Genomic DNA, 26,592 nt, shown 5'->3' with positions numbered 1-26,592 from the left:
GTTTATAGAGTTGATCATATTATAAAATACTACCGAATAGCAGAAAATATTATTAAAATATGGTTACTGATAAGAAGTAGGGAAAAAATTCCAACAGTTTCCATTTTTATGAAAAGCCCATGTTAAGACATCTCTTCCTATATCAGTAAGTTAATTTATAAAACTATAGTTCCACTTCATTAGAGTTACTTTCACATCAAAAGAAAAAGACTAGACTAATACAACTATGAGGTATCAATGAACTTGATTGTCACAGACAACTCAAAGAGCATGCAGAGAAGCTTTCCATAAATTTTCACAGGGTAGGGGGACTAGGGGACACAGCTGAAAGAGCACACTGCAGAAGAGACCTTGGTTTTATTTGACTCTGCCTTTCATTAGCAGTTTGGCTTGGACAGCCAAGTCAGTTAACTTTCCAAGTTTTAATGTCTTCCTCTTTCTCTGTCATATGCATTTAGACTCTTCAGTTTTAAAACACCAAAATTCTACAATATCTGCAAAGTTAGGAAAAAGTAAAAGCAGCACTGGTTTTACTTTTTAAAGAACAATGGCAGAAAAATACAATATGGTTTGCAACTTGCAATGTAATATTTCCAGAGCTGAATTCCTAAATCATTGCGGCATACACCGCTAGGGTTATATCAGTGAAGATCTGGATACCGTATTCATAATGTCACTCTCTCCTCTCACATCATTCCTCCACCTGCTCCTCCCCATCCTGCTTCAATCTCTCTTTTGCTTGTTTTAACGCCAGCAAACGGTTGTAAGCTTAATAATCAAATCCTTTTAAAAGATGTATTTTCAATCAAGTATGTTATCTGCTTCACCACATTTCTCCCAATTGGGTGAATTTTCATTTAGAGGATAAAAATATGAATAAAAAATTCAGAAACAGAAATGTACCAGGCCTATGTTTTATTTTGAATGCTCAAAAAACAAAACGGAAAGATGTATCCTAACCTATTCCCTTAGGAACGTGAATGTGTTACCCACCCTATGAAAAAACATTCTGCTGGTTCATTTTCCTGCTACACAAACAGCTTCGTCGTCAGGGCCTTCCTGGTCCATTCTTCATCGTGAGCTAGTAATTTTATATTGATCACCTTGGCAATGCTTGGACATGCACTGTCCTTGTCTTCCAGGAGCTTACATTCTCCAAGCAAAACTCCGCTAAACACTAAAAAACAGATACTATGACTTAGGGTACAAATCCCACATCTTCCCGCCCCTTGTTAGGCAGCTGCTAATTTTTCTTTTCCTTACATAAAATGAAGGGACCCATGCCAAAGCCCACATTTGAATCTCAGGACAATGAAGTCGACAGGAAGCTACTCTCTCCTCCCCCGGGTTACTACGGAGCCACAGCCTGAGCGGGTGCTGTCGCCTGGCGGGGTGCGTGACACCACGTCTTCCACGCCCTCCCACCGCATCCGAAAGGCTCCTCGCCGGACCACCCCAAACCGCCCCACACACTAAAACCAACCACACAAAAAGAATCGACATTGGGAGCTGCTCCGATCGGGAAAACCCCTTCTCCAGCAGCAGCGCAGCCATTCCCTCCGCTGCTCCGCCCGCACCCCTGCAAACTGCTGGGGCGGAGGGGGCTGCACAAAGCCAGGAGAGCCAGAGACGACTCAATACGTGGACACTTGCAGGGGAAGCCGGGCCGCAGGGCCCGGGGACGCAGGGTTGGGGGACGGTGGGGGGGAGGGGCGCCCCCGCCGAGTCCCAGGTCCGGGGCGGGGGCGGCGCGCGAAGCCTCAGGGAAGCGCCCCTCGCCGCCGGCCCGCAACCCCTCCCGCCGCGGGCCGCGCCCGAGCCCCCGCTGCAAACCCGAGGAGAAGGATGTGGAAAGGCGGAGGCGACGGCATCGGAGCGCATCACTTACCCCTCACTGCTGAGAGGGACCGGACGGGGGGGGGCGGGGCGCGCCGCGTCCCGTGAGTCTCTCGCAAGCGTCCTCCCCCACCCTGTCGTCGTCGTCGCCGCCGCCGCGGTCAAGCTCTCGGCCCCTCGGCGCCGCTGGGCAATAACGTTATTCCGCACACGCTCCGCACATAGCGGTAACGGCAAGGAGCGGCCGCCCAGTGCGCAGGCGCCCGGGGAGAGGGCGAGGAGCCCGGCCCTACCCCTGGTCCGACCCTGTCCCGGCGAACTCCTACTGCGCAGGCGCCAAGCACAGACAATGAAAAGGGGTTGTGGGGGGGGGGGGGGTCTCACCCGCAGGCCTCTCCAGCTGCCGACTGCGCAGGCGTACACCAAAGACCAGCTTCAACAATGAAGAGGACCCGGGCTTTGGCGGGGACCGCAACCGGCAAGGACTACAGTTCCCAGCCGGCAGTGCGCCAACTCCAAGCTGTGGTCGGGTCGCTGGGCGTGCTAAGATTGGTAGTGTCAGCCGCCTTCACGATCTACGCTGTTTGGGAGATTCAGAGCTTCTTTTTCTTGAGAATTTATTTGGCGGTGTTGGCAGATGTTGCGGCTGAAGGGTGTTGAGCTTGTTATTTGCGTTCTTGAGAAGGGTCAAGGATCAACTACATATAAGCGAATTTAGAAGAGTAAAGGCTTTCAGTGAGCCCTTTCTGTCAGTTAGGTGGTCCAGACAGCAGGATGGGATGAAGACAGGACTAAGCCTGGCTGGGCTACCGAAATGGGCGGAGCCTCCAAGGAGTCCCTTGGCAACCGGAACTGGCCGCCAAACCGCCAAAGCTTGAGCTTGGAGCGCGTTGCCCTCTGGGAATTGTAGTGTCATTGGGAGGGCTCTTAGGAACTTCGACGCTGTAGGCCCGGACACTGCGGACTACAACTTCCGACGTCCACCACGAGGGCCCGTGGGTGGGAAGAGGCCGGAGAGCTCCGTCCGGGATTCTGTGCTCCCCAGTGACAGCAGCAGCAGGAAGTTGGTGGGCTCCTTCCGGGGGCTGAGGCCTCTTGCTCTCCGAGGGGAGAACACTGGACACTTACCCACGCAACTCCCATCTCTGGGCCCCGAATGTGTTCATGGCGAAGTCCCCGGAGAACTCTGCCCTGGAGGAGATTCTGGGGCAGTATCAGCGGAGTCTCCGGGGTGAGTTGCTCGGAATCTCTGTGCCCTAGCCCCTTGATAGCAGGGCCTAATGGGCGGGAGCTGACCAGGTGCGTTTCCTAACACCTTGGTTCGGCCCTAGCCAGAACGCAGAGGAAGAAGATGGATGTTGCTGTGGAAAGATTAAATAGTTGTGTTTGTTTTTACGTTTAAGCAACGTTGTTTCCCTTGATTCCCACAGTTACCTGAACCAACTGCCTGATCTTTTCTTGGGCGTCTTTTTTACCTGACGCCCGCAGAAACTCTTGGACGGCTCAATGCCAGTTTTGCCCAGTTCCCATACTTCTCTTTATAATCCAGTAAATTCCTGATGCGCTCTTTTTACACATTCAAATTATGGTGTAGTGGATTGAATGTGATTTATTGGACCAGGAAAAAAAAACACTAATAATTATTTTAATCACAACAGCTTCTATTTAGTGGTCTAGGCTATTTACATACATTAAAAATCACTTAAAACTTACAATCTTATGAATGTCCCTCTTCTACACATGGGGAAGTAGAGGTGCAAAGAGGTTAAGTTAGGCCAAAGCCAACACAGCTAGTTAGTGGCAGAGCCAGGTATTAAATTCAGTCAGGCCTGTCTGCCTTAAAAGCCTATATTTTTCTTTATTAATCATATTACAATTACTATTACTGAAACTTTTTTTAGTTAATTCAGATTTTATTACTATAGTACCCTATGAGTATCTGTAGAAGTGATATACTTGTAGATGGCTCTGTCATCTTGAACATCATATATAACATCTAGAAACCTCATTTCTCTTATTTTAAAGTAGAAGTTATGATATTGTCTACAGGGTTCTTGTGAGGAGCAAGTAAAATAATTCACATAAAGCAGTGATTTTTCAGGCTTTTTTTTTTTTTTAATCTTAGCCATAAGTAAGAAATATATTTTATATGGGACATAGACATATAGACTAAAAGAAAAGTTTCATTAAAGAATATTTATTCTACTAGATGTAATTCACTCTACTTTCTGTTCTTTTGCATTTTCTTAACCATTTAGGCCATGACCAACAGCTTAAAAAATATTTAAAGCATTTAAAACACTGACTCATTAATTTAGTGCCTACTATATGTTAGACATACCAAATGCTGGGGATACCCTAAGGAACTAGACAACGTGACTGTCCTCAGGGAGCCTCTGGATTAATGCAGTGAGGCACGATAAACAAAATAATTACAGATTACTATGATAAAAAAGAAGGGTAAAGATCAGTGCTTGGTACATAAGCACTCAAATGTTAGCTGCTATTTATAATTGGTACTTGTAGCAAAGTGAAGATTTTTCAAGGAGATTAGCAAATTTATCTTCTAGTGAGTCTAGACTTTGAAAGAGTTATTATTTATTGTTTCCATCTGTCAACAGTGTTACAAACTGTCAACATTCTCAGTATTCAAACTGCAAGAATAAAATAATTGGTCTGAATGAATACCTTCATCAGCCTACTGATGTTTCAAGAGCTGTTAGATACAGAAATAATCACTTCTAACTTTTCATTTGAAAGCAAGAAAAATACTGTGCACAATAATACCAGTGGCATTTAATTTTTGAGGTTGGTAAAAAAATCTTGTTTTCCATTATGTTTCTCCTAGTGCTTCTCCTCCTTTGACCTTAATTTGAACCTTTATTTAAGTATTAGAGGCTATTTAATATTAGACTTGATGCAGTAGTTAATTTCAAACTAATGTTACAGTACTATATTTAATACCCACGATACTGCTTTCAGTAATTATAGAGTGAAGAGCTTTTATTCAAAGATAACTCATTTTAAAATAAATTTAAAATTTAGTGTTATAACAATATAAAGTAGTGAAAACATTTATAATCAAGAGCAAATAAAGCAGAGAAAAAAGTTAAAGTTTGTTTTTTATTAATTTTTAGTGATAGTTTTAACGATGAATCAAGAAATGAAACTTGAAATTTTTCATGGGTTTTCAGGACTTATTGTTTATTAAGTAGCATTTTAATTTTTAGGTTTATTTAGTTTATATAATAGCTTATGGAAGGAAACAAAACAACTAATACTGAAGTGAAGCACGATCAGAAGTTCTTCACTTCACACATATAAATTACCACTCTTAGGCTAATTCCCTTTAACGTCAAAATGTGTGTTTCTGAATAAACACAGTATGGTGGCATTATTTTGTATATGAAATTTCATTATTGTAAGTGTTTTGTGCCTAATAACTTGAGAATTGTGTTACTATGCAGTCAGATAAAATGCAATTTAAAGTTCTTTTGTTTTGTTTTGGTTTTGTCTATCCACCATTACTTCCCCAAAATGTCTTGTCTAGTTCATGCTTAAAGAAAAGGTAATAGGTATTCTTGGTCTTTCCTCACAAGTTATTCCTCTGGTTTCTAAATAACTGTACATGTAATCATTACTAATTCTTTCAGTTGTATTTAGCGAGGAAGTGGGCATATAAAAATGCAAAATGCTTTTATAATTTTCCCATGATAATCTCTCATTTTTTATAGCTTTTCCTCATTTCTTTACTTTAAACACAATTTTTGGTACTATTATAGTATATGAAGAATTTGAAGTTCTGATGTGAAAAGCAGAGTCAATGTTGCTTTCTTGCTTTTAAAACTTAAGCGGAATTCTTGCCTCTCCTTGAGTCTGATGACCCTAGAGCAGCCATGGAAATAGAGAGCCCATCTGCAGGCTCTACACTCACCTCTTATTCTTTCCCTGACGCCTTTCAGATGTAGTCACCCTCTAAGGATAACTCCTGCTTTGGATTGTCTATGCCCCCACTGTAAGAACTGGAGTGGTTGAAAGACTTCTTCAAAGTAAGAGATCTGGCAGAAAAACTAGAAAACTTCATTGCCCCACAGATCTGTAATATTATTCCTACATAGTAGATGATCTGAAAGTTTTCAGTGTGGTATAAAGTGGGCATATCCCAGGTATCCTGGGAGTCACAGAGTTTAATCTAGAACCAGAAGTGACTTGGGAGGTCTTCTGGCAATATGGTTAGGTGTTCATTCACTCTTTAGACATCTAAAATTCAAGACTCACAGAATTATATTGATAACTGGGGAGAATAGCAACTACCCCTCCTCTAATTTAAATTCAACGCATCATAGTGCAAGGTCATGAGGTATAAAATAAACTAATTTATAGCCAAGAAAGGGTCAGGAAAACCAGAATAACAGGAAATTCAGGCTGTTTTAAATTTTGTACACTTGAATGTAGGGATATGATGTTAGAAAGAAGGAGAGAAATTGTTAGAAATTCAGTGCCCCAGCCTTAACAACTGAATCACGTTTCATCTATTGCTGCAGTGTTAGCTATGGATACAGTTTAATACCTGTATACATGACTCACCTATTCTCCAACTTCCTGGCCACCTTTGATTGCGTGGGCATAAAGAAATGGAACAAACTTATACCGAGACAGGAATACATCATTTACTTTCTATATACATTTTATATGCTGGTTCCTCCTTTTTCTCTCAACATTTTGGTGTTTTAGGCTCTAGATTGAATTTGTGGAAGAGTATGATAGATTCAGAGAAGAGAATGTGGAACTAGGATCCAAGTTACAACTCTTACTGTTGCTTTTCTAATAACCATGTATGTTACCTTAGGCAAGTTAATAAACTGTTCTTGGATTCTTGTTTCCTCATCTGGAATATGAAAAGTTTGGACTAGGTAGAGAATTATTGCCTTTAGGAGCCAAGCAGGTGACAAAATGTGTGATGGAGTCAGTGGAAGACACTAGGGAATGGTGAGGCTCTGGCCAAACTGGGCATTTTATGCTTTTTCTAAAAACATTCCAGTTACTTTCTTGCTCCCTCCCTCTTTTTTTCCTTCCCTTTCTCTTATTCTTTTCCCTTTGTCCTATACTGTGTGGGTCAAGCAAAACACATGAGAGCTTGGTTCGCCTTCAGGCACTACCTCAGACCCCTGGATCTGTAATGTCCCTTCTATCAACACTGGATTGGAACACATGAATGACAAAGGTTCTGTTTCTGTCTTATAAAAATGAGAGTAAGGAACTAGGTTCATAGAAAGTGAGAGGTTGAATATGGGAAGAAAATATAAAATTGGGGGGGGTGATCCTTTTCTTTGTAAGTTGATCTAGTTTGATAAAACAAGATAATATTGATGGGCCAATTGTACACAAGTAAAATATAGAACATCTTTCCAATTCCTACAAAGTGTTTTTTTCATTCCACAGAAGGACTCACATCTGTGGAAAGCCAGTGTTAATCTTACTAGTCAATAGTTTGGTCACTGAATTACCCAGAAGTGATATCATCAGAACCTTTGGCAGACATAAGAAAACCTGTGTATAACTACTTAAGTAAAAGTTCCTCTTTTTCTCAGTTTTATTCATCAAACTTGTATTTCTTCTTCTTTTTGTTTTTGCTTTTCTTAAATGTTTTCTAAAATTTTAAAATATTCTTTGCCATATATAGTATATATTTATGCACACACACATATTCTCTATAGCTAATGTTTGCTTATGTGTTTAACTATCAGCCTCATTGAGACCAAGACAGGCAGCAATGTAATAAAGGCTCTGGAAGCATTTATTATGAAATGAGAAAATTATTTTGGTGTTTTAGTGCAGACTGAAACATATCTCTCTTTTCTAAAAATTAAAGAAATGGAACTATTGGCTATTAATAAATAAGGATTGGTAATGCAAATGAAGTTTGTAAACATTTGAGTTTACTTTTTTGCTGATAAAATTTAAATTACATATATTCATTTTTTGTTTTATATACTTATATGGTTTTTCTTAGTAGTTTTAACTTTTATGACCATTTCTTCTACCAGAATAACAAAAAGCTTGTAGAATTCCATTTTTTCTTCCCTACTACTAATGAGGTAAAATAGGCAAAAGACAGGATTTAGCAGCCCAAAAAGGGTGTTTTACAAGTAAATAGTCATCCTGAAATAATGTAGAACCAAAACAGTGGTTCAGTGTTATGAGATTGTAAGGGCATTTTCACATGTTGGACATGTTTGGACAGAAAAAAGAGATGAAGTTGTTCTCAAGCTTTTGAGATACTGAGAATAATTATATTAACTCTTGGGATTTTTAAAAGACTTAAACTCTGATCATTTCACCAGTTCTTGCTAAGGTTTTCCACCTTTTCACTTAGTGATACTCCTTTGAGGATCAAAAGGTAGGGAAGGTAGCTTGACATGCGCTTGTGTACTTGCTAAAGCAACCTTGATTATGGGAGAGCTTCATCAAAGCCCACTGGAATATTTAAAGGAATGATCACCTAAAGTAGCTCTGAAATATGGCCTTAGAGTACAACTATTGCTTCATGTATTAGGCCTGGAAACAAAATGAAACTAAAATGAATTTCAAGTTTTTAATTACAGTAGATATAACAACTCCAGATACCTGGATCAGAAGTGCCTCATGGTAGTGATGGCCATGGGTTGTGCACTGCCTACCACAGTGGCAGGATGGCTCACTATCCTGACCACTTTTCATCAAGAGGTGCCTGTAGTTACAATGTAGCAATGTGGGAAGTCTCTCCTTAAAACCAAACGCGGGCTATCTTGTTTTATTAATCTAAACCAGCAATTATCAACCAGGGTGACTTTTTTTCCATCCAGGAAACATCTGGTAACGTCCAGAGGCAGTTTTTGTTGTCACAACTGGCAGGGAGGAGCCTACTGGCATCTAGTGGGTAGAGGCCAGGGACGCTGCTATACAAACACAACACATCACCTTACAGTCAAGAATTATCAGGTCCAAATGTCAATAGTGCTAAGATTGAGAACCATGATCTAGAAGTAGCAAGGCATTGCTCATAACATTTACTTTGTGAGAATCATACTTGAGAATAATTACAATTAAGGATACAGATTATATTGGCTGATAATTTTACCTAAGTTCTGCCAGTCTGGCTAGGATTACTTCTTTATCAGGAAAGTGACAGGTGCATAAGTCCTCTCAGTTGGTGCCAAAAAAATACCAGGTGTATCCCTCGTAATGCATATTGTCAATCTTGATTTGCCAACATCCATCCATCATTAATGATCTTGTAAACACTGCTCTCTTAAGATGTTTACATTCTTGTTCGGATTATCTTTCACTCCTGGCACCAACCATTTTCACATTTTTCAGCTTTTAGAGTCTTATGATAGTATTTTTTTTGAGATATTGTAGTTTCTGCACACTACTTTTAATCTCTTTCATTATTATAACTGCCATTTACAAAGCTCTTTTTCTCTGATTTTGGATTATGCTGTTTTTATCTTGGTCATACTACCTGTCAGTTCCCTAGTAAACAGTGACAACAATCTTCTGAACTACCTGAGGCCCAGTCAAGTGTGGACAGACACATGTGTCTCTTATCTTGCCATGGTTTCATTTTTCTGCTTGTCTGTCCTGGTCTAAGCGTGTTTTAAGAACTGCAGCTCGTCTCATGCTCGGCCTAGGGAGATATGGTTCATTGCATGTTTTCTCAGAGACAGCTGAGCACTTCACTGGGTGTGGTTCCGCCTCCCTGTCACCAGGATAATTCTTGTTCACATCTCCCAGTACAGATGGAGAATGTAGACATCAGTAATCCATAGTACGTATATAAGTGATGATCCTTCCTAGACAGGGACATATTTGCCTTTTGTTCAAAAGCATCTTGATGAAGAGAGGCTCAGTGTTGAGCTAGGAGTTAGAAAGTAGAGCAACTGGATTACAAAAATGAATAAAACAGACTTAAATTTGTCAGCAGTCAGCAGCTTAATAACCTTTTCAGTGCTCATTGTATTGACTGATATTTGGATAGTGGACCAGCAGAAATAGTATTTACTTACATTTATATTCATATGATCCTGTAGGACTCAGAGGTTGTATTTGTGTTTGTATTCTTAATTAAGTTTAATTTTTTAATTTTTATTTTTCTTGTGATGGGAACATTTGAGATTTACTCTTCAAATGTACAACACAGTATTATTAATGATAGTCGCTGTGCTGCACATTATATCCCAGGACAGTTTATTTTATAACTGGAAATTTGTACCTTTTGACCCTCCTTGTCCATCTTGCCCACACACCCACCCTCTGAATCCATATTTTTCTAATTAAAAACCTTCTTCTCTTTTTCCCTCTGCCACTGTTTCTTTTCTTTTTTTTTCTAACATCTTGATTAGAGTATAATTGCTTTACATTGTTGTATTAGTTTCTGCTGTGTAACAAAGTGAATCAGCTATACGTATACATATATCCCCATATCCCCTCCCTCTTGCGTCTCCCTCCCACCCTCCCTATCCCATCCCTCTAGGTGGTTGCAAAGCACCGAGCTGATCTCCCTGTGCTATGCGGCTGCTTCCCACTAGCTATCTATTTTACATTTGGTAGTGTGTATATGCCACTCTCTCACTTTGTCCCAGCTTACCCTTCCCGCTCCCCGTGTCAAGTCCATTCTCTTTGTCTGCGTCTTTATTCCTGTCCTGCCCCTAGGTTCATCAGAACCATTTTTTCTTTTTTTTAGATTCCATATATATGTGTTAACATATGGTATTTGTTTTTCTCGTTCTGACTTACTTCACTCTGTATGACATACTCTAGGTCCATCTACCTCACTACAAATAGTTCAGTTTCGTTTCTTTTTATGTCTGAGTAATATTCCATTGTATATATGTGTCACATGTTCTTTTTTTTTTTTAATGCAGCTCTGCTATATAAAACATGCCTCTTTTTTTTTAACATCTTTATTGGAGTATAATTGCTTCACAATGGTGTGTTAGTTTCTGCTTTATAACAAAGTGAATCAGCTATATATATACATATATCCACATATCGCCTCCCTCATACCCTCCCTATCCCACCCCTCTAGGTGGTCACAAAGCACCGAGCTGATCTCCCTGTGCTATACGGCTGCTTCCCACTAGCTATCTATTTTACATTTGGTAGTGTATATATGTCCATGCCACTCTCTCACTTCGTCCCAGCTTACCCTTCCCCCTCTCGTGTCCTCAGGTCCATTCTCTACGTCTGCATCTTTATTCCTGTCCTGCCCCTAGGTTCTTCAGAACCTTTTTTTTTTTTTTTAGATTCCATATATATGTGTTAGCGTACGGTATTTGTTTTTCTCTTTCTGACTTACTTCACTCTGTATGACAGATTCTAGGTCCATCCACCTCACTACAAATAACTCAATTTCGTTTCTTTTCATGGCTGAGTAATATTCCATTGTATATATGTGCCACATCTTCTTTATCCATTCATCTATCGATGGACACTTAGTTGGCTTCCATGTCCTGGCTATTGTAAATAGAGCTGCAATGAACATTGTGATACATGACTCTTTTTGAATTATGGTTTTCTCAGGGTTTATGCCCAGTAGTGGGATTGCTGGGTCGTATGGTAGTTCTATTTTTAGTTTTTTAAGGACCCTCCATACTGTTCTCCATAGTGGCTGTATCAATTTACATTCCCGCCAACAGTATATGAGGGTTCCCTTTTCTTCACACCCTCTCCAGCATTTATTGTTTGTAGATTTTTTGATGATGGCCAGTCTGACCAGTGTGAGGTGATACCTCATTGTAGTTTTGATTTGCATTTCTCTAATGCTTAGTTATGTTGAGCATCCTATCATGTGTTTGTAGGCCATCTGTATATCTTCGTTGGAGAAATGTCTATTTAGGTCTTCTGCTCATTTTTGGATTGGGTTTTTTTTTGATATTGAGCTGCATGAGCTGCTTGCATATTTTGGAGATTAATCCTTTGTCAGTTGCTTCGTTTACAAATATTTTCTCCCATTCTGAGAATTGTCTTTTAGTCTTGTTTATGGTTTCCTTTGCTGTGCAAAAGCTTTTAAGTTTCATTAGGTCCCATTTGTTTATTTTTGTTTTTATTTCCATTACTCTAGGAGGTGGGTCAAAAAGGATCTTTTTTTTTTTTTCACACACACTGTATTTTATTTTTACAAGAGATAAATAGACTGACACCAAGCATTGTACATGGATGACCACAACAAAAGCAACAATGATTGCAATTACCAAACATGAAACACACTCATACTATGTCATAATATTGACATTCAGTCCAGTAATCTTCCACTGTAACAGCTCCTTTACTTTGCAGTGAAAATTGATTTGTATATTCTTTGCCTCTGAGTCCTTGTGGGATTTTTTCTTTTTTTAAATTCAAACAGAAAGTCACAAAAATTATACTCATCCTCATCAGTTCACTCAGTCCCATGTAATTAATTTTTTTTTTTCATCTTGATCTTTTGTTAGCACTTTTATGAGCTCATCAGTTTTTCATTAGAGTTCTGAAAATGCTTATTCATTCAGTTCAGCAGTACAGTCAGGTACCAGAAACCTGTACTTGTCAGAGTCTTTTCCATGAATTTCCTGAAGATGAAACCCTTTTATAGGAACATATTTACAAAAGCATCAGAGTACACCCAGAACTGTCTGTAAATGACAAAAGACTTAAAAATGACCACGGTTAAAGATTTGATGAAAGTTCATAGTAATGCAGTTGACAAGAAAATTAGTTATTTCTGAGATATACATTTTAAAGTAATAACTAGGATTATGACTTATAACATTATACCAGAACATATAAGATTTTTAGAAATTTCATGTAATGTCTGAAACATTTATATTAACATATTTCCATACAAATAACCCAATGAAAGTTTAGTATTAGTTGTTTTGTTTGTTTGTTTATACTGCAGGTTCTTATTAGTCATCAATTTTATACACATCAGTGTATACATGTCAATCCCAATCGCCCAATTCAGCACACCACCATCCCCACCCCACCGTGGTTTTCCCCCCTTGGTGTCCATATGTCTGTTCTCTACATCTGTGTCTCAACTTCTGCCCTGCAAACTGGCTCATCTGTACCATTTTTCTAGGTTCCACATACATGCGTTAATATACGATATTTGTTTTTCTCTTTCTGACTTACTTCACTCTGTATGACAGACTCTAGATCCATCCACATCTCAACAAATGACTCAATTTCATTCCTTTTTATGGCTGAGTAATATTCCATTGTATATATGTACCACAACTTCTTTATCCATTCGTCTGTTGATGGGCATTTAGGTTGCTTCCATGACCTGGCTATTGTAAATAGTGCTGCAATGAACATTCGGGTGCATGTGTCTTTTTGAATTGCAGTTTTCTCTGGGTATATGCCCAGTAGTGGGATTGCTGGGTCATATGGTAATTCTATTTTTAGTTTTTTAAGGAACCTCCATATTGTTCTCCATAGTGGCTGTATCAATTTACATTCCCACCAACAGTGCAAGAGGGTTCCCTTTTCTCCACACCCTCTCCAGCATTTGTTGTTTGTAGATTTTCTGATGATGCCCATTCTAACTGGTGTGAGGTGATACCTCATTGTAGTTTTGATTTGCATTTCTCTAATAATTAGTGATGTTGAGCATCTTTTCATGTGCTTCGTGGCCGTCTGTATGTCTTCTTTGGAGAAATGTCTATTTAGGTCTTCTGCCCATATTTTGATTGGGTTGTTTGTTTTTTTAATATTGAACTGCATGAGCTGTTTATATATTTTGGTGATTAATCCTTTGTCCGTTGATTCGTTTGCAAATATTTTCTCCCATTCTGAGGCTTGTCTTTTCGTCTTGTTTATAGTTTCCTTTGCTGTGCAAAAGATTTTAACTTTCTTTAGGTCCCATTTGTTTATTTTTGTTTTTATTTCCATTACTCCAGGTGGTGGGTCAAAAAAGATCTTGCTGTGATTTATGTCAAAGAGTGTTCTTCCTATGTTTTCCTCTAAGAGTTTTATAGTGTCCAGTCTTACATTTAGGTCTCTAATCCATTTTGAGTTTATTTTTGTGTATGGTGTTAGGGAGTATTCTAATTTCATTCTTTTACATGTAGCTGTCCAGTTTTCCAAGCACCACTTATTGAAGAGACTGTCTTTTCTCCATTGTATATCTTTGCCTCCTTTGTCATAGATTAGTTGACCATAGGTGCGTGGGTTTATCTCTGGGCTTTCTATCTTGTTCCATTGATCTATGTTTCTGTTTTTGTGCCAGTACCATATTGTCTTGATTACTGTAACTTTGTAGTATAGTCTGAAGTCAGGGAGTCTGATTCCTCCAGCTCCGTTTTTTTCCCTCAAGACTGCTTTGGCTATTCGGGGTCTTTTGTGTCTCCATACAAATTTTAAGATGATTTGTTCTAGCTCCGTAAAAAATGCCATTGGTAATTTGATAGGTATTGCATTGACTCTGTAGATTGCTTTGGGTAGTATAGTCATTTTCACAATGTTGATTCTTCCAATCAAAGAACATGGTATATCTCTCCATCTGTTGGTATCATCTTTAATTTCTTTCATCAGTGTCTTATAGTTTTCTGCATACAGGTCTTTTGTCTCCCTAGGTAGGTTTATTCCTAGGTATTTTATTCTTTTTGTTGCAATGGTAAATGGGAGTGTTTCCATAATTTCTCTTTCAGATTTTTCATCATTAGTGTATAGGAATGCAAGAGATTTCTGTGCATTAATTTTGTATCCTGCAACTTTACCATATTCATTAATTAGCTCTAGCAGTTTTCTGGTGGCAGTTTTAGGATTCTCTATGTATACTATCATGTCATCTGCAAACAGTGACAGTTTTACTTCTTCTTTTCCAATTTGTATTCCTTTTATTTCTTTTTCTTCTCTGATTGCCATGGCTAGGACTTCCAGAGCTATGTTGAATAATAGTGGTGAGAGTGGACATCCTTGTCTCGTTCCTGATCTTAGAGGAAATGCTTTCAGTTTTTCACCGTTGAGAATGATGTTTGCTGTGGGTTTGTCATATATGGCCTTTATTATGTTGAGATAGGTTCCCTCTATGCCCACTTTCTGGAGAGTTTTTATCATAAATGGGTGTTGAATTTTGTCAAAAGCTTTTTCTGCATCTATGGAGATGATCATATGGTTTTTATTCTTCAATTTGTTAATATGGTGTATCACACTGATTGATTTGCGTATATTGAAGAATCTTTGCATCCCTGGGATAAATCCCACTTGATCGTGGTGTATGATCCTTTTAATGTGTTGTTGGATTCTGTTTGCTAGTATTTTGTTGAGGATTTTTGCATCTATATTCATCAGTGATATTGGTCTGTAATTTTCTTTTTTTGTACTGTCTTTGTCTGGCTTTGGTATCAGGGTGATGGTGGCCTCATAGAATGAGTTTGGGAGTGTTCCTTCCTCTGCAATTTTTTGGAAGAGTTTGAGAAGGATGGGTGTTAGCTCTTCTCTAAATGTTTGATAGAATTCACTTGTGAAGCCATCTGGTCCTGGGCTTTTGTTTGTTGGAAGATTTTTAATCACAGTTTCAATTTCATTACTTGTGATTGGTCTGTACATATTTTCTGCTTCTTCCTGGTTCAGTCTTGGAAGGTTATACCTTTCTAAGAATTTGTCCATTTCTTCCAGGTTGTCCATTTTATTGGCATAAAGTTGCTTGTAGTAGTCTCTTAGGATGCTTTGTATTTCTGCGGTGTCTGTTTAACTTCTCCTTTTTCATTTCTGATTTTATTGATTTGAGTCCTCTCCCTCTTTTTCTTGATGAGTCTGGCTAATGGCTTATCCATTTTGTTTATCTTCTCAAAGAACCAGCTTTTAGTTTTATTGATCTTTGCTATTGTTTTCTTTGTTTCTATTTCACTTATTTCCGCTCTGATCTTTATGATTTCTTTCCTTCTGCTAACTTTGGGTTTTGTTTGTTCTTCTTTCTCTAGTTCCTTTAGGTGTAAGGTTAGATTGTTTATTTGAGATTTTTCTTGTTTCTTTAGGTAGGCTTGTATAGCTATAAACTTCCCTCTTAGAACTGCTTTTGCTGCATCCCATAGGTTTTGGTTTGTCATGTTTTCATTGTCATTTGTCTCTAGGTATTTTTTGATTTCCTCTTTGATTTCTTCAGTGATCTCTTGGTTATTTAGTAACGTATTGTTTAACCTCCATGTGTTTGTGTTTTTTACGTTTTTTCCCCTGTAATTCATTTCTAATCTCATAGCGTTGTGGTCAGAAAAGATGCTTGATATGATTTCAATTTTCGTAAATTTACTGAGGCTTGATTTGTGACCCAAGATGTGATCTATCCTGGAGAATGTTCCGTGCGCACTTGAGAAGAACGTGTAATCTGCTGTTTATGGATGGAATGTCCTATAAATATCAATTAAATCTATCTGGTCTATTTTGTCATTTAAAGCTTCTGTTTCCTTATTTATTTTCATTTTGGATGATCTGTCCATTGGTGTAAGTGAGGTGTTAAAGTCCCCCACTATTATTGTGTTACTGTCGATTTCCTCTTTTATAGCTTTTAGCAGTTGCCTTATGTAATGAGGTGCTCCTATGTTGGGTGCATATATATTTATAATTGTTATATCTTCTTCTTGGATTGATCCCTTGATCATTATGTAGTGTCCTTCCTTGTCTCTTGTAACATTCTTTATTTTAAAGTCTATTTTATCTGATATGAGTATAGCTACTCCAGCTTTCTTTTGATTTCCATTTGCATGGAATATCTTTTTCCATCCCCTCACTTTCAGTCTGTATGTGTCCCTAGGTCTAAAGTGGGTCTCTTGTAGACAGCATATATATGGGTCTTGTTTTTGTATCCATTCAGCAAGCCTGTGTCTTTTGGCTGGAGTATTTAATCCATTCACGTTTAAGGTAATTATCAATATGTATGTTCCTATGACCATTTTCTTAATTGTTTTGGGTTTGTTTTTGTAGGTCCTTTTCTTCTCTTGTGTTTCCCACTTAGAGAAGTTCCTTTAACATTTGTTGTAGAGCTGGTTTGGTGGTGCTGAATTCTCTTAGCTTTTGCTTGTCTGTAAAGCTTTTGATTTCTCCAGCAAATCTAAATGAGATCCTTGCCGGGTAGAGTAATCTTGGTTGTAGGTTCTTCCCTTTCATCACTTTAAGTATATCATGCCACTCCCTTCTGGCTTGTAGAGTTTCTGCTGAGAAATCAGCTGTTAACTTTATGGGAGTTCCCTTGTATGTTATTTGTCATTTTTCCCTTGCTGCTTTCAATAATTTTTCTTTGTCTTTAATTTTTGCCACTTTGATTACTATGTGTCTCAGCGTGCTTCTCCTTGGGTTTATCCTGTATGGGACTCTCTGCGCTTCCTGGACTTGGGTGGCTATTTCCTTTCCCATGTTAGGGAAGTTTTCGACTATAATCTCTTCAAATATTTTCTCTGGTCCTTTCTCTCTCTCTTCTCCTTCTGGGACCCCTATAATGCGAATGTTGTTGGGTTTAATGTTGTCCCAGAGGTCTCTTAGGCTGTCTTCATTTCTTTTCATTCTTTTTTCTTTAGTCTGTTCCGCAGCAGTGAATTCCACCATTCTGTCTTCCAGGTCACTTATCCGTTCTTCTGCCTCAGTTATTCTACTATTGATTCCTTCTAGTGTAGTTTTCATTTCAGTTATTGTATTGGTCATCTCTGCTTGTTTGTTCTTTAATTCTTCTAGGTCTTTGTTAATCATTTCTTGCATCTTCTCAATCTTTGCCTCCATTCTTATTCCAAGGTCCTGGATCATCTTCACTATCATTATTCTGAATTCTTTTTCTGGAAGGTTGCCTATCTCCACTTCATTTAGTTGTTTTTCTGGGGTTTTTTCTTGTTCCTTCATCTGGTATATAGCCCTCTGCCTTTTCATCTTGTCTATCTTTCTGTAAATGTGGTTTCTGTTCCACAGGCTGCAGGAATGTAGTTTTTCTTGCTTCTGCTGTCTGCCCTCTGGTGGTTGAGGCTATCTAAGAGGCTTGATGGGAGGCTCTGGAGGTGGGTAGAGCTGACTGTTGCTGTGGCGGTCAGAGCTCAGTAAAACTTTAATCCACTTGACTGTTGATGGATGGGGCTGGGTTCCCTCCCTGTTGGTTGTTTTGCCTGGCAACCCAACACTGGAGCCTACCCGGGCTCTTTGGTGGGGCTAATGGCAGACTCTGGGAGGGCTCATGCCAAGGAGTACTTCCCAGAACCTCCGCTGCCAGTGTCCTTGTCCCCACGGTGAAACAGAGCCAGCCCCCGCCTCTGCAGGAGACCCCCCAACACCAGCAGTTATGTCTGGTTCAGTCTCCCCCAGGGTCACTGCTCCTTCCCCTGGGTCCCGATGCACACACTATTTTGTGTGCGCCCTACAAGAGTGGGGTCTCTGTTTCCCCCAGTCCTATCGAAGTCCTGCAATCAATTCCCACTAGGCTTCAAAGTCTGATTCTCTATGAATTCCTCCTCCCGTTGCTGGACCCCCAGGTTGGGAAGCCTGACGTGGGGCTCAGAACGTTCACTCCAGTGGGTGGACTTCTGTGGTATAAGTGCTCGCCAGTCTGTGAGTCACCCACCCAGCAGTTATGGGATTTGATTTTACTCTGATTGCGCCCCTCCTACCGTCTCACTGTGGCTTCTCCTCTGTCCTTGGACGTGGGGTATCCTCCTTGGTGAAGTCCAGTGTCTTCCTGTCGATGATTGTCCAGCAGCCAGTTGTGATTCTGGTGCTCTCGCAAGAGGGAGTGAGAGCACGTCCTTCTACTCCGCCATCTTCCAAAAAGGATCTTGCTGTGATTTATGTCATAGAGTGTTCTGCCTATGTTTTCCTCTAAGAGTTTTATAGTGTCTGGCCTTGCATTTAGGTCTTTAATCCATTTTGAGTTTATTTTTGTATACAGTGTTAGGGAGTGTTCTAATTTCATTCATTTACATGTAGCTGTCCAGTTTTCCCAGTGCCACTTATTGAAGAGGTTGTCTTTTCTCCATTGTATATTCTTGCCTCCTTTATCAAAAATAAGGTGACTATATGTGCATGGGTTTATCTCTGGGCTTTCTATCCTGTTCCATTGATCTATATTTCTGTTTTTGTGCCAGTACCATACTGTCTTGATTACTGTCACTTTGTAGCATAGTCTGAAGTCAGGGAGCCTGATTCCTCCAGCTCTGTTTTTCTTTCTCAAGATTGCTCTGGCTATTCAGGGTCTTTCGTGTTTCCATAGAAATTGTGAAATTTTTTGTTCTAGTTCTGTGAAAAATGCCATTGGTAGTTTTATAAGACATTCCATCCAAAACAACAGAATATACTTTCTTCTCAAGTGCTCATGGAACATTCTCCTGGATAGATCATATCTTGGGTCACAAATCAAGCCTTGGTAAATGTAAGAAAATTGAAATCATATCAAGTATCTTTTCCAACCACAACGCTATGAGACTAGATATCAATTACAGGAAAAAATAACTTTAAAAATACAAACATGGAGACAAACAATACGCTACTAGAAGAAATCAAAGAGGAGATCAAAAATACCTAGAAACAAATGACAATGAAAACAAAACCCAAAACGACCCAAAACCTATGGGATGCAGCAAAAGCAGTTCTAAGAGGGAAGTTTATAGCAATACAATCCTACCTCAAGAAACAAGAAAAATCTCAAATAAACAACCTAACCTTACACCTAAAGCCATTAGAGAAAGAAGAACAAAAAAACCCCCAAAATTAGTAGAACGTTATTAAGTTTATATTCAGCCCGTAGTTGGTGCTGGGGAGAAGAAACCAGGATGTATTGTGAAATCTCTTACTGTCCTCTCAGGATAGAAGAGGAAATGAGTATTCTTTCCATCTCTTGTTTATAGACAGATAAAGCTGTGCCCATTAACAGTGGGATAGGAAACCACAACTGGAACCTCCTGTCTAGTCTGGTTTCCTTACATGTAAGCAGCAGATAACTGCATCTGGGGAGCAGTGTTCTTAATAAGGATTATGGGGCCTTCAGTTGCAATGGCTCCAGTTGAAGAGCAGCGGGGTTTTATCTGTCTTGAAAGATCTGAGTGTTGTTATTCCTCAGGATTAACTCTGTTTGTCTGTTGCAGTGTATAATTATGTTAGTACATATATATTTGAAAAACATTTAGCATGTTTTGAAATGTAGTATTGAAATGACTTTAAAATATCACTGACCTCCTTAGTTTTAGTTTTAGGACACAGTTCTTACAAATTCCTTCTCTTCATCTCTGATACTAACAACTAAAGTCACTCGTTGCAAAAAGCCCCTAACCTTGTGTAATCACTTTTCTTTGGGATGGTTGTTGAGTTCAATATATTACTATTTCACATAATACTATTTTCATAGTGCAATTTAACACATAATCTTTGAATGTTAAAAATTCTAAAAGATTAAACAATATTAGGAAAGGGATTAAATGGGCTCATAAAGCTCTGCCATCATTGTAAACTAATGAAAGAAGTCTACCTATAAGGATTTACAACTATACAGTTTTTTTCAGATTTCCTTTCCTTTTCCTAATATCGCTTATTAGCTTTTAGTCAGATTAGGTATAATTAAATAATTATCCTTTGTCTTATAGATGAAGTCATTTGATGGCTCCACAGAGCACATTTATAGTGTAATTCAAACCATCTCTTTCCTTTTAATGGATGCAGTAAGGATAAGTGCTTTATTCATAGATTTCAGTGCATAAGTCTAACGCTGTGTGAACTAAATTGCTTATCAAGTAACACTTTGATTTTCCTTTTTCTTTAACAAGTCTCTTTAGAAAATACTGAGTTATTGAAAAACTATTGCTGCTTCTCATTTTACTAAAACCAGGAATGCATCTTATCTGGACTTTTTTAAACTCATGAGGAGTAAAAGGAGACCAGGCTTGGTTAGTTATCAATACCAAATTCCAGTCAGAGAAAGGTCTGCGTGGAAACAGGATTGATGTGGAGAAAATTGTAGTGGTAAATTCCCTGGGTCTCTTGTGTAGTTAGTAGTAGAATTTCACTGTTGAACCCTGACCTAAAAGACCTGTTTTCTTTAGTTTAATCAAGGTAGAAAATGAGTTGCTGTAAGCAAAGAACCTATATTAGAGATTTTGTAAGATAGATAGAGAATATTTTTTTCTATTAAGTTATGGTTATTTTTTTATGGTTTCAGACTGTTAAATTAATGAGCTTGGAGGAAGTATAATCAATTTTTCAAGGTCCTGTAGAATATGTTTATAAATATATTTCCATCCATGATTGGTAATGGAAAGATAGCTGTTTTATAGCTTTTTTAGGGTTCCCATGTAGGTAGCAAGGAATAGGAGCTTTTTCTCCTGAGTACACAAGACGAAATAGATATAATTGTCAAGGAAAGGCCTTGGTCAGAAGAAAGAGAGAACTTCATTGGCATCATTGTTATGTGTTGCTCTGAATTAGGGAAAGTTTTTACTTAGAAAAAGATCTCCTCTGAAAATCTTAAGAATTATTTAGATAGAATCCATTTGAAATAGATAATAGCTATACATGAACTTGCATGGAAATTCATCTTTTTCTGACATAAATCTCTATGTTAGATATATGTAAATATTTGGTAAATTTATGAATTAAAAATAACTTTCAAATACAGATGTCAAAATTTGAAAATGATGACTGAAATCTGGGTTTCAGCTCTAATGTGCAAGGAACATTTTTTTGTTATAGTTAATGTTTTCTAGATTGGAACTGGAGAATTTAATCATAAGAGATTAGCAGAAATAACAAATTTAAACCTGAAAAAGTAACTGGACTTTAATTAATGAAATTACCAATTGATTGCCTGGTTCTCCAGTTGTCATACATGTAAAATATCCATAAAGTGGGGTAGAATTATTAGTAATGTCATCACCAGTGTCATTAGTATATTACTATAGTATAGTATTAACATATAGTACAGTATAATATTACTATATTAATATAGTTCTGTTATTAATGTAAGACTTCGATCCTTTGCTGAAGATGTTTTTGGGTAAATATTTCACTGAAAAATTATTTCACTGAATAATTATTTCACTTATCTATTGACACTTAAGACACTCTAAAGCTTGATGGCAGAAAGCAACAACTAAAAGCATTTGTAGTATCTCTCACAGATCTGTGCATTAATTGGACTCAAGCTGGGCAGTTTTCGGGTCTCTTTCATGCCATTGTAGGTAGAATGGCCTCTGGCACTATAGTCATCAGGAGACTCCACCTGGCTGTTAGTGGGGCTGGGCTTCTCTCCTTCTCCCTGTGGTGGTCTCAGGGCCTTTCCTTTCCACATGGCCTCTTCACAATCTCTCCAGCAGGGTAACCAGACTTCCTACTTAGTGGCTTGGGGTTTACAAAAACCAGCGTTCCGAGAGGGTAGAAGCAGAAGCTACCAGATATTTTAAAGATGTGACTGGTCTGGCGTGGTGTGCCTTCCATTGCATTCTCTTGGTTAATGCCGGTTACAGGCCCACTGAGTTTCAACCTGGGAGAGGACAAGGATGTGAGGCTGGGTCCTTTGGGGGCTATTTTTAGAGATGAACTACTAGAATAATATACCTTAAAATACTTCGTTTTAGACTATTTATGTTAAGTATGTGCTAGTGAGTTTAAGCTTCAATTCTAGGGGTAGTCAGGTACACTAACCAAGAATTTCTATGTAAGATGTAGTCAGCCAGCAGTACGTAAGTACGACTATACTACAGAGGCTGCCGCTATAAGCATGTCAGCTATTCAAATCTTGATCAAAACTAGGCCAGGTAGGGCTTCCCTGGTGGCGCAGTGGTTGAGAATCTGCCTGCCAATGCAGGGGACACGGGTTCGAGCCCTGGTCTGGGAAGATCCCACATGCCGCGGAGCAATTAGGCCCGTGAGCCACAATTACTGAGCCTGCGCGTCTGGAGCCCGTGCTCCGCAACAAGAGAGGCCGCGATAGTGAGAGGCCCGCGCACTGCGATGAAGAGTGGCCCCCACTTGCCACAACTAGAGAAAGCCCTCGCACAGAAACGAAGACCCAACACAGCCATAAATAAATAAATAAATAAACTACATTCCTAAAACAACCAGGCCAGGTAGTCACATGTCTCTTGATGCTAGAGGGACATCTGGCCCACAGGGACAAGGAGGCTTCCTTGGGCAGGAACTTGGTGTGATGGTGTCCCTTTTGCCAGTTTTGCCCACCCACCCCTCTCCAGAAGGGGTAGGGGAGTCTTAGGCATTGAGGGGTTAGGATAGTGCTTTCCCTGTGAGGCTATTGTTTGGAGGAGTGGAGGGGGGAGAAGCTCTCCCATTCAGTCCTCCTCAGCCATAGAGCTATATATAGTGAATATCAATCACTGAGGTGTCAGGGACCTTAGAGATCATCACGTCTAACTTCTAACCCATGAACTTAATCTCTCACTTCCTCTGGCATGTTCCTCAGCAAGCTAGAAACAAAACTATGCTTTTTTCCCCATGAAGTATCAGAAATGATTGCTTTTCCTTTTGAAATTGTCTTCTTGAGTCAGTGTACCTTTGGTCGCCCAGATTTCACTGGCCCTGATTTTCATCATGTTGTTACAGAACGTGCCAGTAGAAGCATTCACCAATTGAAACGTGCCCTGAGAGAAGGTGATGTCACTATTGGAGAAGATGTAATGGATCCTTCTTTTAGTACCAGTGTAGGAAATGAGGATGCTGGGAATGCCTGGCGTGAACTGCAACACAGCCATGCTGGTGAGTGTGAATGTCAGTCGTGACCTGAATGACACACAGTGAATTCTTTAAACTCCATACAGTAATGACTCCAGTCTATCCTTTACTGCTAGGATTTTATTCGAGAAACACAAATCAGCTAATCTAATTCCCTTGCTTATTTTTTTTTCTTTGACTTCTCTATGCCTATAGGATGTCATAGCAGTATTTCCTTAAGATGAATCCAAGCTGCTTCTCCAGCCTCATTTTTCTATTTTCCTTTCAGCTGTCCATCTTGCAAGCCATGTTCTAATCATACCAACCTATGGCCATGCTTCTATGCTTTGCATGAGCCACGCATTCTAACTGGATTTTTTCTCACCCTTTTCTGCTCGGTAATCTCCTGTTCATCCTTCACTGTATTGTCTTCTCTGTGAAAACAGTTATGTGCTTCCTCTTCATAGCACTATGCATAGCTCTAGGTCTACCTAGAGCTTATTATATTGTTTTATATCTGTTAGTTATATCCCTCTTGCTCATAAGCAAGATTCTTAGCTCTTAAGTGGTAGAGGTTTTCTTATGTTTGTCTTTGTGTCCCCAGTCAGTAGCACATTTTGTGGTGCATAATACATATTTTAACAATATTTGTTAGATCGATGGATGGATAGATGGGTGATAATAAACCATGGATCTAAAATAAGGTGAATAAACCCATCACTTTTGCTCCATAGTTAATCAACTCAAAGCTTTGCTGTGCCAACAAGCAACTAAGGAGAGTGAGGTATCTCCAAGAAGACGAAAATTGTCCCCTTTGGTAAGTATCAGCTTTTGCAACCTGACAAAAGCATTATTTTTCTAACTATGTTTTAATTTTACTGTGTCATTTTAGTAGTACATATTGTAAACAGATTCTGAGCAGGGCCTGCTAATAGTGTAAAACGTTAAAAGAAATTATTTTCCCTCTGATTATTTTGGCTGAAGAAGAGAGACTTCCATGGCAGAGAGAATTCTGATTTTTTAATTTATTATTCACTTGAAAAATGTGAGTGAGGAAATAGTTTGGAGAATTTACTTTGCAACTGTTAGCAAATATAAAAAAGAAACAATATATGGAAAAGATTAACCATTGCTTTTTTAGAGGGGCATATCTATATTTTATTATTTTTAGAATTTACTGTTTAATTCTAGCAGTCCTTTGTTTTACTCTTTTATGTAATCTTGTTCTAAATTTTAAAATATATGGTTATTAAATTGTGTGACATGAGAAGCTGTACTCTGTTTCTTCTGAAGCTGTTTTCTATTGCTGTTGCTTTGACGGAGTGTATTATTTCTGACTGAAGCAATGTGATATAAAGCCTGAGATAGGTGTGAGGGCAGGGTGGGTGTGAGGGAAGGGTACTGTGAGGGAGGATGGGTGTGAGGGAAGGGTACTGTGAAGGAAGGGTACTGTGAGGGAAAGGGTATATGTGAGGGAAGGATTTGGCCAGGTTTAAATGGCCAAAATAATAGTCTAGGCTTTAGGTCTATCTAGGGTCTATTATGTACTCTCTCACAGGATTTTTGTAATAATAAGATAAGATCATATATTTAAAACTCTTTAGAAACCTATGAAGTATGACACAAATATAAAATGTCATAGCAACAATAACCACCTTGCATTTTCAATGTCTGTGACAGTTGGATACCAAGGCTACATGCTAGAAACTTGGAGACATGTCAGTTTCCTTTACTCACAGCTGAAATGTCATAAGAGTACCCTTATATTAACACTTCATTCCAGCCTGACACATACTTTCATGTTTAATTCCCACTTTAGAGAAATGTACTACATACTCCTATTCAATATTTATAGGTATAAATTATAATTTAAAAAAATATTTCATCATTCAGTGAATTTATTACTGTTGACACCTAGTTTGTAGAATGCTCTTAAGCACACATGGGTGGAGTACTTTTAAGTCTAGTAGATTAAGGTGCTATATCTGTTGAATGCTCAGACATGCTTATTAGCATTTTAAGGATAAAACTGAGCAGTGATATTACAAAACTTATTGACTTCAAATAGGCAAGAAGACTCTCATCAAAATCATCAGTTGTATATACCAATACGCAGGTCTATTTATATTGGAGCTATGTGAAAGAATGGAACTTAGACTCTAAATGTATATGACCTACATGTGATGATTATAAGCCATAACCATAATAAGTAGCTTTTGAAGATTTTACCCTTTAGAATGCAGTTTCATAGCCAATATGACATATGAGAAATATGTGGCTGTATTGATAGTGAAACTGAGGCAGTGTTGAGATAGAAAATGTCTAAACATTATTACTTGTTATTTTAAAATGTGGACATCTAAATTATAATAAACCCTTCAAAGTATATACAAGTTATTTCATATGGACATTTTCCACATGACATAAGCTTGTTTTTAATTTTCACATTGACTATCCCCTATATACACATAGTAATAATTCATATTTGCCTATGTACCGAACCCCTTTCTATTAATATTAATTATTATAATTAGTTACTTTCTACTTAACACAGATAATTCATTTAATTAAAGTCTCTTTGGTTTTTAAATTTATTAAATATGCCCAGAAGCAAAGCTCTACAGAATTATTCTGCCATGAGAGCTGGTACTTCATCATTTATAGGAATTTCTGCTGGATTGAAAAACAAAATGATTGTGTGTCTCATCTCAAGCTTTCCTCTGGGTTCATCTAACTGGTTGAACCTCATTTTCCCTTTCCTCTCTTCCCCTTTTCTTTAAATAATATCATCGTATGATGTATGATTTATAAACCATTTTACAATCATTTTAGGATAAGGTAAGATGTACATTAAAAAATCAACTCCAGGACTGCTGCAGAAGTAAAGAGAATTAACACTTTTTATGACGTCTCTTCATTGAGTCCTCAGTGCAGCGTATCTCAGTTTTGTATGTATCTGCTTTGGCACTCTAGTCTTGGAGGCTCCAAAACAGCAGAGTCTCAAATTGCCTTGAGTACTAGGGTCAAAAATCAAAAATCAGGTTTTGCTAACTTTGTAGATAGAATTTTACCTTACTGACACACATTTGGCATCAAACACTTGTC

The 26,592-nt window shown here is 38.6% G+C and overlaps 2 protein-coding genes across 16 annotated transcripts in view; one reads left to right on the top strand and one right to left on the bottom strand.

Moving 5' to 3' along the window:
- CEP170 (centrosomal protein 170) overlaps window positions 1-2,593 on the bottom strand; it is a 144,307-nt gene extending 141,714 nt beyond the window's left edge. For 6 of the 7 annotated variants that reach the window (XM_061187390.1, XM_061187395.1, XM_061187393.1 and 3 more), the window contains exon 1: window positions 1,889-2,139. The gene's annotated coding sequence lies outside the window, so the exon portion shown is untranslated. Of the gene's footprint in view, window positions 1-1,888; window positions 2,140-2,220 lie in introns of those variants that run through there. The other variant, XM_061187392.1, reaches the window with a different exon arrangement.
- Window positions 2,594-2,859: 266 nt separating this feature from the next.
- Window positions 2,860-26,592, top strand: part of SDCCAG8 (SHH signaling and ciliogenesis regulator SDCCAG8) — a 273,722-nt gene continuing 249,989 nt past the window's right edge. For 7 of the 9 annotated variants that reach the window (XM_061187382.1, XM_061187380.1, XM_061187385.1 and 4 more), the window contains exons 1-3: window positions 2,860-3,067; window positions 23,380-23,532; window positions 24,222-24,304. In XM_061187382.1, the coding sequence (XP_061043365.1) occupies window positions 3,001-3,067; window positions 23,380-23,532; window positions 24,222-24,304 (303 nt within the window). In that variant the 5' untranslated portion in view covers window positions 2,860-3,000. Of the gene's footprint in view, window positions 3,068-23,379; window positions 23,533-24,221; window positions 24,305-26,592 lie in introns of those variants that run through there. The other 2 variants (XM_061187388.1, XM_061187386.1) reach the window with 1 other exon arrangement.

Source organism: Eubalaena glacialis, chromosome 3 (assembly GCF_028564815.1).
Source record: "Eubalaena glacialis isolate mEubGla1 chromosome 3, mEubGla1.1.hap2.+ XY, whole genome shotgun sequence".
Classification (NCBI taxonomy): Eukaryota; Metazoa; Chordata; class Mammalia; order Artiodactyla; family Balaenidae; genus Eubalaena; species Eubalaena glacialis.
Note: the sequence above shows the minus strand (reverse complement) of the source record. Positions and strands in the feature narration are given on the sequence as shown.